Genomic DNA, 13129 nt, shown 5'->3' on the forward strand with positions numbered 1-13129 from the left:
TTTTTATTTCAGGAAATAATTACACGTGCTCTGAGACATTTTACATGAAGAGAATTTTAGGTTTTAGTCTCATTTACCACTAAGAACAGCACTTCTGCTTGAAAACCATATTCTTATAAATAAAATTTCACTTTGCATTATGATCTAATTATATCATCTTACTGAAGTCTTTAAATACACATTGCTGACTCCTTTTAAATCAAAGTACTTACTATTTAGGTCAGAGAGTGCTTTATCCTTAGTTGTGTTGTACTGGCTCACCAAGTAGTCTATTTGCTGAAAAGAAGATGATAAAAAAAACTATTAAAATAATTGGGAAAATGTAATGCTTTTAAATAATGAGTCAAACTGCCACTTTGAAACAATCAAATACTTGCGCAAATCCCCCAAATCCTGTTGCTCTACTGTTTTCAGTTAACTCAGTATTTTAAAACCTTGTTTGTCAGAACTGTACATATAACTATATATATAACTGGATATACAACAGTATGTATACATAACAGTATATATATTATGTTCTGTTATATATACAGTTATATGTGTTTAATTGCGAAATCTACTTAATTGGAACATCTCCGGGGTAAACGATTCAGCTTAAAAGTGTTAAGTAGCAGGAACTGTGGCCTTATGAAGGCCTCAAGTCAGTGAGGCCAATAACATTTTGCATGTTTTCATCTCTGTTATTTGATTTTCTAGTGGCATTACCTCTTCCTTCATGGAGAGACAATTGGCAAGTTGATGGGATGGTAATTTTGAAGCAATTCTCCAACCAGACTGGCTTGTATCGGGGCTGCCCCTTAGAGCTCCTCTTGCGGAAAGGAGCTGGCTGCTCATTACTAATGCAAATAGATTTCCTTACTGCCCTGGTGGATTTGGCCCAGTCACAACTTGGGCTCTACCAAGTCACCACAACAATGAGAAACAGCAACTTAGTTATCATCAGATGCTGGGTTTGGACAAAATGCTGTCAAGGAAGCATCCCCAGCAGAAATCTTGTTATACCAATTTTGAAAAGATGTTAACCTTCACTGATTTCTGCATGTTTAAAATAATGCATTACAAATCCTACTCCAATTGAGTTACAGTAATGTAAAGGTTAATACACTTGACAAATGGGGTTCCAATTTTAAACGTGACCCAAATGTGTACCAAAGCGTATATAACTTATAGTCTCAAACTTTCTGTGGAGTAAAGAAAAAAACAACTGACAAAAAAACCCACCCTCAAACCAACCTATCAATCATACAGCAGTGGATGTAATTAAATGACAAAGTATAAAGCAGAACTCCTTCTTCTAAAAAAGGAAAAAAAAAAAAAGTGAGTTTCTTACCAAGAAGGCCGTAGGTATATTTTTGTTTGTTTGTTTGTTTTGTCTTCCCAGGCTAACCTGAGGACTAAAAGTTGCAAGGCTACAGGTTTTGCATTGTGTCCAGCAATGTCACATACAAAAGGTGATTCTGTACAACTAATAGTGTTATCACTCAATACTCATAGTCTGCAAATCTTTTATGACATGAACTCTTAACGTGACTTCTTTTTACAAATCCTCTTACATGTTGTACACGTCATACTGATGAGTCAAGGACATCGGTTTGGATTTCAGAGCTTTATAGCCAATTAGTTGGGTTCTACAGCTTTATCGAGAAGCTGAAGTCCTTATCCTAGCCTTAAAAAATTCTTACAAATGGGTGTATATGTGAAACCCATGTATCTTGTCTGTCAAAATGACTTAGAAGATACATCTGAGGACTGCATCATTAAAGTATCATTAAGTCTAAAAAAGAAAAATTAATAATCCTGCAGAGAAACTAAAATCCTACTACCTAACCAAGACTTTGAAGAATCAATCCCTGGCACAAATGTTCAAGTCCTGACAATAATTCAGGTATTTTTATTAACTATTTGGCTAGTGTCTATTTTTTTTTTTCCTCTATTAAGATAGTTACTTCTACGTAACAGATTTTTTACTCTGTCATTTCCAGTTGTTGGCACTCAGCGTGCTGTGAAGGGGAGTCTAGTTTCTGGTGCAACTGGATTACATCCTTCTGTGCCCCGAGTCAGCTGCAGGCTGACAAAAGGCACTCTGTTTCAAGAGAGATTGTTGGCCTGCCTTCCACTTCCTGCCATATACCTCCATCACTGGACTGTCACAACACCATGCACAAACAAATAAATGTATAGGGAACAACTCTAGATACAGAAACGTTTAATGGCATTCCCCAGATGTCTCCTATTCTCACACTGTTCTGTCGGCAGAAAAACAGTTCATGGGTTAGGGGAGCCCAGAGTAACTGTGACTGGGATGCTACCACGCTCGTGGATCCCACGTAATTGTGTGAATTCCACCTATTTCTAATTTATCAGTCACATGCAAGTAAAACAGATTAAACTTAATTAAAATTAATGAAAGCCAAAATAACAGGACTGTTGGACATTTTTTCCTCCTAATCCATAAAGAACTGAAATTTGTACGTGGGAAATTTTATAAGTCTTCCCTACTAGCATTTCTTTTTTTCTTTCAATGCAAAAAAGATACAGAGGACTGCTTTTGGTACTTTAAGGAAAGTTTGAAAGTAGAAAGAAAAAACTGAACTTTCCTGTTCAGTATGGCACAGTATGACACTGGTTTAAAGAAAAAAAAGTGAAAAATACTTCTGGAAAATAAGTTATGGTAGCTCACTCCCAGAGCACATACAACTTAAGTTCAAAATACAAGAAAACAGGATAGAGCAACATGGAATCCAAGTATTCTTTTTTTTCTAGGTATATATTTCTTTTTTTTTTAATATGTATTCCTTTTAAAACCACATTTTTTTTTCAAAATGATTCATCTTCTGCTAGTGTTCTACACCATTTTAGTAGCAGGAAAAGGGCCTACAAGCATCGTCGCAGCATAGTTCAGAGTACAACTCAAAGGTCGCTCAAAGAATGCTGATCCATCAGGATAACCCCTAAACATGTACTGCTATATGAAAAATATCTTACCTTGCATCTTTAATTCTACTTCATGAGACTGACACAGAAAGAGTAAACAAAATACTGCAGGTGTGATTTATACCAAATAGAAAAACAATTATTTTCTGCAATACTTCTTACTTACACCTCATCCCTCCCACCCCCATTCCCCATAAACAAACAAACAAAAAAATCTTTACCGCTGGAGTGTCGTTAAGGAAAGTTTTCATATCTTTAAAATTACTGTTAACCAGTTTCTTTGCTCCTCGGACTTGGTTAGTTAAATGCTGGTTGGCAGCATATGCACAGAGGACTCCAACACTACAAAAAATACAGATAATAGATAGTTCTTTATTACTGTAAATGCCCATTCTGACATAAAACAGAACCAAAAAGTTACAGAAAAAAAAGTCAACATTATCAAAATGAAGGTCTCCATAAATTTAGCCACTCTCTTTCTTACTACAAGTTCTCACATGCACCACGAGGCGGAGTAGAGGAATTAGCCAAAAGGGCAGATATTGTACTACTACCTCAAAAAAGGGAAAAAGAATGTTAACCTGAAGTCTCCAGAAGTTAACATACAGCTACCTATCCATCTGCATTGATACTGTCAGAAAATGCATATAGCCTAGGTAAATTGTACAAGACTTAGAAATGTTAGGGTCCTTGACACAGCTACAAGTAAATGTTCGTAATGTTGTTGTGTGTAATTCTTGACACAGCTACAAGTAAATGTTCGTATCTTTAAAAAGAAACATTTGACATTTGAAAACTTCAGCAACATGCACTCACAATGGCCCAATTTATTTACAAAATTCCATAGGTCTTTTAAAAGCACGGAATAGTCCCTATTAATGCGAAAATAATATATAAGCATTTCCTGACAGTAAAACAAAAGGTGGAAAGTGAGCTAGGCTTCCAGTCATCACTGTTGCTGATTATTTTCTAGTTTATCATTCCCCACTGTAAAATTCTAATTACAGCATGGCAGATCTGCACAAACGGTAAGTAAAAAGGCAATTAAAAGTCCCTTGAAAGGCTTCAAAAGCTCCCTCATGATCCTTGGTTTAGTTTGGTGTAAAATAGACTTAAACAGAAGGAAGACTTTTTGTTCTTAAACATCTCACGTTCACAACAGCTAACCTTTCAGACAAACACCATAAAACTCAAGAGTAACCACCGGAGTGGCAATAGCCTCAAAACCAGGCTGACTACAAACCCACTTGATGGGTTAACTTTACACAGATTTAACCAGTAGACAGTACAGATCCACTCAACACAGGCACGAGATGTCTCCAAAGGACAAACACTGCCTAGGGGCTGCAGTCAAGTCCATTACAGGGAATTCCTGGATGGCACATTTGTTCAGTCTCTTACTTTGCATTGTAGTACTCCAACAGCTCAATACTAGAGAGGCAGCACCCTGAAAGGCCATTACAACATCCAACTGAGAGGAGAAGGGAGTCACTAACACAAATGATACTGTACTACTCCCAGACTGTCAAACTTCCTGAGTTGGGGTGTCAAGACGACCTAAACACTACTATTTTTAAATAAGACTTAGGGAAAACCCATACTAGGCTCCCCACTGGGTAAAAGTATTTATGGTAAGTATAATTCTTGCTCCAAAGAATGTATGTTCCATGGAAGCCATAACACAGCCACATAAATGAGAAATTAGATGGTGGAGAGCAAACGGATACCCAGAATAACATGATTTGCATATCCTAGCAAGACAGGAGCAAACACTACGATGATGCTCATCTCCTATCAACGATTCAATAGCAAACCTTCATCTTTATTTTGATTTTCCTGTTTTGACTTTCCCAAACAAAGTAAATGTTTGTTCTTCTGGCAAAACTAGTCTCAAGTACAGGAATTTTTGCTGCTCTGACAAATACTCTCAGTAGGAAAATTCTGATTTCTGAGCATGATGCAGGGAGAGATGGCAAAACAGGTGCTCGTTTATTAGGATTGCTTCAATAACATTTTTCTCAATATCCAAAAAAATTCAGAACAGGATGACAGATTTGACACAAAGAGGTTGCCTCTCTATCCATAATTTCAAAACTGGCTATTAACTACCTTCCCAGAAGTCACTAATGAACAAAGAGACATCAGCATTTCTTACTACTTACTTAACTAACACCAAATGCCAGAATTTTATTTCCACTATGACCAACACTTGATCAGCCATTACCATCAGCTACCACTCACGGAATAAGAACTCAGAATGCATAAAATGCCAAGAAACTGAGTACTTCTGCTTATGTTGAAAGTTAAAGAAGTAAGCAGTTTCATTTTGGACGTGCAATATATTATTTCTTTTCCCTCTACAGTGATGGCAATTTTTTTTGTTGTTTGTTTTGGTTTTGTTGTTTGGGGTTTTTTTGGTTTTGGGTTTGTTGTTGGTTTTTTTTTTTTGTTTGTTTTTTTTTTTTTTTTAAATCAGAATGCAAACTATCTATCAAGCTATCAGGAAAAGTAAACACTTGTGTATCACTCTGAGGTTTAGAGTTTATAACAACATCCTTGTTCTTTGGACAGCCAGCAGTTTTATGTCTTTTCCATGTTATGCTCACAGAGTGGAAAGGTCAATTGGAAGCTAACAAAACAGTACTTTGTAAGACTTGAGCACGATCATTTTCCTCTTCAGTCTCCTAAATGGAAGGAGTGGGAGGAAACAAGATAGCAGAGATGCTTTAAGCAGACAAGGCACATGGAACAATTGCAACTACATTCTGAATGTAACTAAACAAATACACAACAAGAGTAAGGAAGAAATCTGTTTATTACGTAACTAAGCTTTGAGTCAACATTCAATAAGCAGCTACAAGGAGAGAGGGATAAAGCTGGAATAAAAAGGACAAGCCTTTTCTCTAACAGATTAGACAACTGTCTCTTTGGGAGTCAGATATTCCACACTCAATTTCTTGTCTGGTTTCACAGACTGATATAAATGCTAATAATCAAGTTGCGGGGGAGGGGGATACCCAAGCTTTTCCTTCAGCTGTGCTTGCAAGAAACTTCAAGTCACAGAACAGAAACCCTGAACAGATTTACATACAGGGGAAATGACACCTTCCTCACTACTAGCTAATGAATTTAAGAAAATAATGGACCAGAGATTTCTGTATCAACTTTTTCACCAATTCTTTCAGATAATGTTGAATCCCAGGTTCTGAACAACATGCATTACCAATCTCGCCAAGCCAAGAGGCCTTCTACAAAGGCTGCATGAGGTACCCGCCAAGATACCAAGTATCATTCCCTTCCTTCAGACTTGGCTTTCCCTAGCTTCATACATAACACTAAGTTCTTCCTTGAAGTTGTGGATAACACAAGCTCTCTTGGAAGGACAGAAAACCAACTATGTGTTTTCCTATCTAATAGCCAGAACACTTTCTACTACCAGTATTACATCTAGAATTGCAATGTACGCTTTCTTAAATATCCAGTGTCCCTTCCTTGTCTTTACAATGTAAAGGAATTAATGAAATTACGTTTCTCTCACAGAGAAAATGTGTTTGCCTAAGCTTACAGAGGACTAGGAAATAAAATGAAATAGCAGCTCTCTGTCCCTAAACTCTCAGTTAACCTTTGAAGAAAAGCACCTCATTGTTTAATGATAAATTTGGAATGTCAAACCTGCTCAGCTACTTATTTGACAAACTATTTCTACACCCTGTGGTGTCTTTAGCAATAGAATCCTAGACTCCTATTTTGTATGACAACATTTTTGTATAAAACCTGTGAATTAGCAAAATACTACATGTATTTCTGATTCAATCTACCAAAAGAAATATACCAAACACAGAATGCATCTACTGGAAATGCCACACTTAAGGCCTATTCCTTTTAAGATAACAATTGTGTATGTAGTCACAAGACTTCTGACTTGCTTCTTATACCTCTCCTGGAGGAAAGCATACTTCCCATGTATGCCTCACCTTCAGAAAGCACATCTAGGTACAACTTTTTTTTTAATAAAAAAAGAGTCATATTTGTGTTTCCTTTACATATTATTCCAGTAAACTTAGTATTAAAACTTCACCCTAATTACCAGAGCACTGTATGAGTGGAAAAGTGAGAAGAAATAATGTTCCTCATGAGTAAAATCTACTAGCTGAAATCTTCCGAAATCTACATTACCAGCATACATATGTCAGTGTGAACTTGCAGGCTGACACACAGAAAAGTCGTCCCCATGTTACTAGAGTTTTCAAGAATTGTTGCCTATATACACACATTCTACTGCAAGCTCTATGTTCAGTGTCTTTCCCCTACTAATACTCTACCATGCATGTGACCTGTCTTTCCCAGCCAAGGAAAGATAGATTGGACCTGTCTTTCCATACCAAAGACTAAAAATATTAAAAATAAAAATAAATTAAAAAAGAAAGAGAGGCTCATGTTTCCTGCTCTTCAAAGTTCTGGTCCATTTACTAAGAGAATCCCAGAGCAGCTGGCACCGCAAAAGAGATGGAGAAAAGATGCAGAATATACACTTAGATGGTAACTCCGTCCACCCCCTAGAAATCCTTCCTGTTCCCTCCAGCAGCTGTCCACACATACATTCTGCTGGAGGGCCTTTAAAGCAAAGCTCCACAGGCAGAGATGTGGGTTCGGGGTACTCTGATGGATGTGTGCCTTGATAAATGCATCTTCTGAAGCAGCACAGGACCTGCTGAAGGAGTCTATGGTGTTCCAGTCACCTGGTAGGGGGTTTGAGACATATACTCCCAAGGGCGGCCCTCAGTGCTGCATTAACTTTAAACTATATGCAAACAATGAGAGGACCTACCTTAGTGATTTCATGGCACATCTTGATGTAACCCTGTATTAGCAGGGATCATTCAAGTTTTTGTTCTTTTGGCTCTGTCTGCAAGTAGCCATAAGCATTTTACTTGCACAGGAATAAATTCTGTTGATTATTGTTGCAGCTTACATTTGCAGCTGTGGCACAGTCCTTGAGATGTGTGGGTTTGGGAAGAACAACTACAGGTAAATGGTACACCTGAGATGAAACTGTATGGTAACTTGGGGGGAAAGCAGAGAATAAATCCACAAGGAGACTTAGTCTGAGTACAGTATAAGAAACAGATCAACAGTTGTAAGTCTTAGGCTTTCTCCAGTTTTTGTGTTGAGGCAATGGCTACCAACAAGAGTGTCCTTTTGTGTTTCAGCGCAGCAGTAAACAAACTGACATGGGCTTATATAGATCCAGCATGGCATCTTGTCTTCCCTTGTGAAAGACAATCCAGGAAGGGCAGCAGAATCCTGCTTCGTACGGAGGCGTACTGGAGACCTGAGCACTGAGTCAGGCAGAGGTCAGTAATATTAGCCCTGTAAAGTCCTATCTTGCCTTGCACAGCACCCACAGCATTAGAGACTTAGCTGGGGAGTCATATGAGATTATCTCCACCTGTGGAAACCTGCAGACAGCTCAGGCCAACTCCTTCCTTAGGGTAAGCATCTGATATTCCTCATGTTTTATACAAAAGGAAAAAAAATGTTAAGTTAAAGAGGCAGTTTCCCTAGTCCTGGAAAGCATGTTACTAGGGTCCACTGATCTCCCAGTCATGACCTGGGAAGAAGCATTTTCCAATGCTGGGTATGCTTAATACCACAAGAACAGCCGGCAAAAAAAGGACAAGTTAAAGAGACCAACAAGGGGGACAATCTCTTAACTTCTCTGCTGACAGGCAACATTCCTCAGCCATTATAACCAGAACATAGCGTCCTGCAATACAGCATCCTGCAACATGGTGCAAAGATAGCTGGCAAGATCTGTGAGCAACCTTCAGTTTTGGCATGCTGAGCGGTAATTTAGTAACTTACTTTCTTTGAGGCACCATTGTACTATAAAGAACCTCTGTCCTGTCATCGTGGCAGTGATGCACCTATTACCTACAATACCATTCAGCTTTCTGGTCTCCAAAATAGTTAAGTGTCATGTTTGTTCATGATGCGTGGGAGAGTAGAGCATGTTCCCATACCTGGTATTAACATGGTGTACATTTGAGAATAGACAAGGTCTTAATTTGTCATGACAAACAGTAGTAAAAAGAAAAAAAATCTAGATTACAATGAAGTGACAAAGTAAGTTCCCCCTAACTGAACAGTCACACATTATAGTCTGATGTGTTTTTTTTAAATATAATCACAAAATAAGGATAGCAGGCAGGTGAAAATATGAAGAAGTTGAAGGAAAATAAAAATCCTGAAAGCAAATGTCTTTTGAAAGCACCTTCAGGGAAAAGAAAAGTCTGGATTGTAGTCCCTCATCACCTGTTACACACCTAGCACAGAACAGGAGTTTGGAGACGTTTTTGAGCCATTAGTGTTAGGAGCAAACTCCAGGATTGTACTGTGAGTGCATGCATGGTTTAAACAACTCAGTGCCTAAAAGAAAACCCGTTATTTTGAACTAGTAAGACAATCTGGAAGACAGAAAACACTGAAGGAGGTCACACAATTGCTTTTCTCACCATTACTACACTATCAAGAGCAAAGCAGTATGTTGTACCTCAACTTCTGTATAGCATGGTAATTGAACATAGGACACAGTATCTTACATTCATAAGTTTAACGTAACATTCTGCATTTACCACTTTGAGACTAGCAAAAACTTCAGTTTCCAAATTCAAGTTTAATTTTTTTTGTTTCACACCTACATTATTCTCAAATGAGTACATAATGACCTGTGGATAGCAATGGTAGCAGCATTTTTATAATGCAGTCACATTTTCTTTAATAAGCAATAATATTACTTAGTCTAATAAAATAATTTCTGCACCTGTAGGCTAATACAGTAACATTATTTGTCTTATGACACTCCAAAATTAGTGCTATACCAAGCTTCATATTGTTCTCTTTATTACACTTGCCTTATTATTAAAGAAGCAACAAAAAGAAATGTTGCAAAACAGCTCCTCTGACAGTCAGCATTTTTCTTCTGTCTTTGATGCATTTCCCCACCACAGTTGTCACAGCAACGACACATACAGAAGCAAAGTCCCACAAGAGGCAGTAACAAAATAAATAGCAATCCCAAGGCTGCGGAGACTATAAAACCGATTTCATAGTAGATGGCCTGTAATTCAGACAAAAATAGTGGTAATAGCAGATATCACACAGTAACTGCAATCAATATAGAGCAAATAATTAAAAATCAGACTACAGACTAAACCATCTACTAAGTTACTGAGGTTACGGACTTGGTGCATTTTGTCATAATTGACAACTTTTCTAACAACAAGATACATAACATTGTAGATGCTGATAGCTAATAATTTAGCTAGAATATTAGCTAGGTAAACTACAGGAGTGAGTGCTAAGAGAGAAATATGCTCACAAGAAACAAATGTGAATCGATGCCATTGAAATAGGTTAAAAATGAACATGTTTGATTTCCCGGACCACAAATTTACTGTTCCTCACATCTGTTTCCAAAAAGGCTCCACAAATGTCAGCAAGGCTGACTAGATCAACGCTTCATCTAGGAGGGGGGAGGGAGGCTTAGCTTGTTCTCCTTTTTAATCAGTAATGAGCATAAAGATTCATATAAACCGCAAAGGGAAGTACTTTACTGGATGATCGATTGCAATGGCAGAGGTTTCTCCAAACTGCTGAAGTAAAAACTGCTTAGGGACTAAAAAAAGACTAAGGAGTAGATTTTAAGCTCTCTCAGGTAAAGACATTTATTCTGCTGCCAAACAGCAGAGCAGCAGCAACTAAAAGGACGCTTTCAAAAGCTGGAAGGAGTGAAAGGGAACAATGCAACGGAATACCCTAACTAGCTTGTACGCTAGAAGTGCTGCAAGTGCCCCAGGACCGAGAAGCTGGGACAGGCAGCCTTGGCACAGCCCCACGCAAGGCAACGTGGCTTCCAGGGGACAAGCTGCGAGCTGGCCATGCTGTTTCCCTCTGCTGCAAACACAAGCCAAAACATCCAGAACTGGATCGGGCAGGTGTCTGAACACAGAGGTGGACAGCACTGTGTGGCATGTCCCAGTGGTCTTTCTTCCCTGATAAATCTCCTCTCCCCTTTCCCTTCCCAATTTTAGGAGAACTAATTCTCACACTAGTACTTTGAGTCTTCTTCTGTTTCACTAATCCGCCAGCACACAGGCAACTTGGCAGTAAAAGGATGAAATTGAGGCTGTGTATTGTCCTGCAAAATAACTTAGAATTTCTCACAAGCTATCAATCATGCTCCAGTTCCAGCTTCCCTGATGCCCTTCCTCACAATCCCTAATTACCAACTGATCCAAATACAGCAACCATCACCATTAGCAGAGTTGCAAATTTCTGACCTAATTACCAATTCTAGGATGAAACCTATTTTATTATTATTATTGTTATTAACTGCTGGTTACAAGCTGTTATCCCTTCTGAAGAATACAAACTAGATGCTTGGAAGAAGCCCTTAGCTAGATTTTGCAAAAGAATTACCATTTTCCAATTAGCTGAACACTTCAGAAATGGTCTGATAACATACATTTTGAAATAGGTTAGATGGCAAAAACACATTTTAAATAACATTAAAAATACTTATGGATGTTTTAATAGAAAGAGTGCATACAGACATGGTTAGTTGCTTCTCAAAGCTGTACTTCTACCATAAGACATTACCTGAAGAGTCAGGACAACATTTTCTGGCTGTGGAAGTCAAAACAAATGGAGAATGTGTATGATGCACAGGCAGCATGCACAAAAACAAATCACGTGAACAATGAATAATTAACCATGACCAAAACAATTAACACAGAAACAATAATAAAAAGCCACTAAAGTAAAATAATGCATAGAAGCAACATTGAATAATTATGGAAAATTATTTACAGTAAAATACATAGCAGATAATTTCCAGTTTCCTTGGTAAGTGAAAGGAATCTAGGATTTGTCCAAAAAATATTTCCATTTTAAATCAACAACAGACCAGTTATTTCTACACTGAGCATCTGTTTCATGTAATTCCCAACACATCTCACAGAAAAGAAGGCCAGGGATTGCACTACTTTGTGGTTTAGCAAATTATTCACGGATTCCACCTGTCATAACTGACCTATGATGTTCCTGGCTAACTTTTTCTTTTTCAACGCTTATTCTACTTTGGCATAAAAGCAGCAGTTTTGGGACCTTAACACATTACACATAAAATTCACTCTCACTTCTAAGTAATTATGTAGAGGTTTGTTTTAAATTATTCAAAAGTAAAAGAGAAAAGGCATTCAAGAAAGACTGAAAGTCTATTTATCAGGTTCTTAACTGATTTCTTATCTGTAATTTCAGAAAAAACACTAAATATTCAATGACAGGAATTTCAGAAGAACTCAATTTGCCCTTTGTTTCCGCAGTGGAAATAGAATTTCTTGGTTCATCTCTGTATGATAAGTTCATAGCTGATAACGTTTTCCCCTCTCTCATAAGCAGAAAAGGGAAGCAGACAAGCTAAAGGCAGCAAGACCCCTCAACCCAAAGTCTGACGTGCGAGAATCAGAAATGTTCAAGTTTTAGGAGTTTTTTTTCCAGCATCACATACCTCTTTATGAAACTTCTACTGTATGATATGCTTAAAACGTTCCAAACCATATTTGGAACAGGAGGAAAACAAATGCTTACCCTCCCTTAAAAATCTGGTACCAGGTATGATTTTGAACATATTATGCTAGCACATCTCCCCGCAAAGGTAAATTAATGGCAGCAGCAGCAAGCTGGCTCCCCCTGAGCAGACACGGCAGCTGTCCTCAGCTGCTGGGCTGCATCCTGGCAGATTGCTGTCCCCGACACGGAACGGGGAGACGTCAATAGTAAGAGTCCAACTGGGAACACAAGGACACACAGCACAGAAGTGGGAAGGGCCTCCTGGGTCACTAAAACATTCTACAAATAGGTTAAAAACAAAAAAAGATACAGAGGAGCAACAGTAGAAATTTAACAGGATAAATATCAGAACCAGATTTCCTGTTCTCGCTACTGAAGGACTGTTCCCAAAGCTCAGTGAACTAGTAAGCCTTACAAGGATGTACATGTGGCCCATTTCTGCCCCTTTGCTTCTGTGATAGCACCATCTTTTTCCCAAATAGCAGTTTTTTCTTCCTGGTGTTTCCTCTCCATATACATTTATAAGGAGTAATCAATTATCAATCATTTTGCTAAGCTAAGC

At 38.1% G+C, this 13129-nt stretch overlaps 1 protein-coding gene across 1 annotated transcript in view; it reads right to left on the reverse strand.

The window, feature by feature from the left end:
• Positions 1–13129, reverse strand: part of PROM1 (prominin 1) — a gene marked incomplete at its 5' end in the record, with an annotated part of 58260 nt that overhangs the window by 24764 nt on the left and 20367 nt on the right. The window contains 4 exons of the mRNA XM_082482891.1: positions 213–276; positions 3156–3276; positions 9843–10054; positions 11596–11622. Coding sequence (XP_082339017.1) covers positions 213–276; positions 3156–3276; positions 9843–10054; positions 11596–11622 — 424 coding nt within the window. The remainder of the gene's footprint in view (positions 1–212; positions 277–3155; positions 3277–9842; positions 10055–11595; positions 11623–13129) is intronic.

This window comes from Vanellus vanellus, assembly GCF_965231255.1.
Source record: "Vanellus vanellus genome assembly, chromosome: 4".
NCBI lineage: Eukaryota > Metazoa > Chordata > Aves > Charadriiformes > Charadriidae > Vanellus > Vanellus vanellus.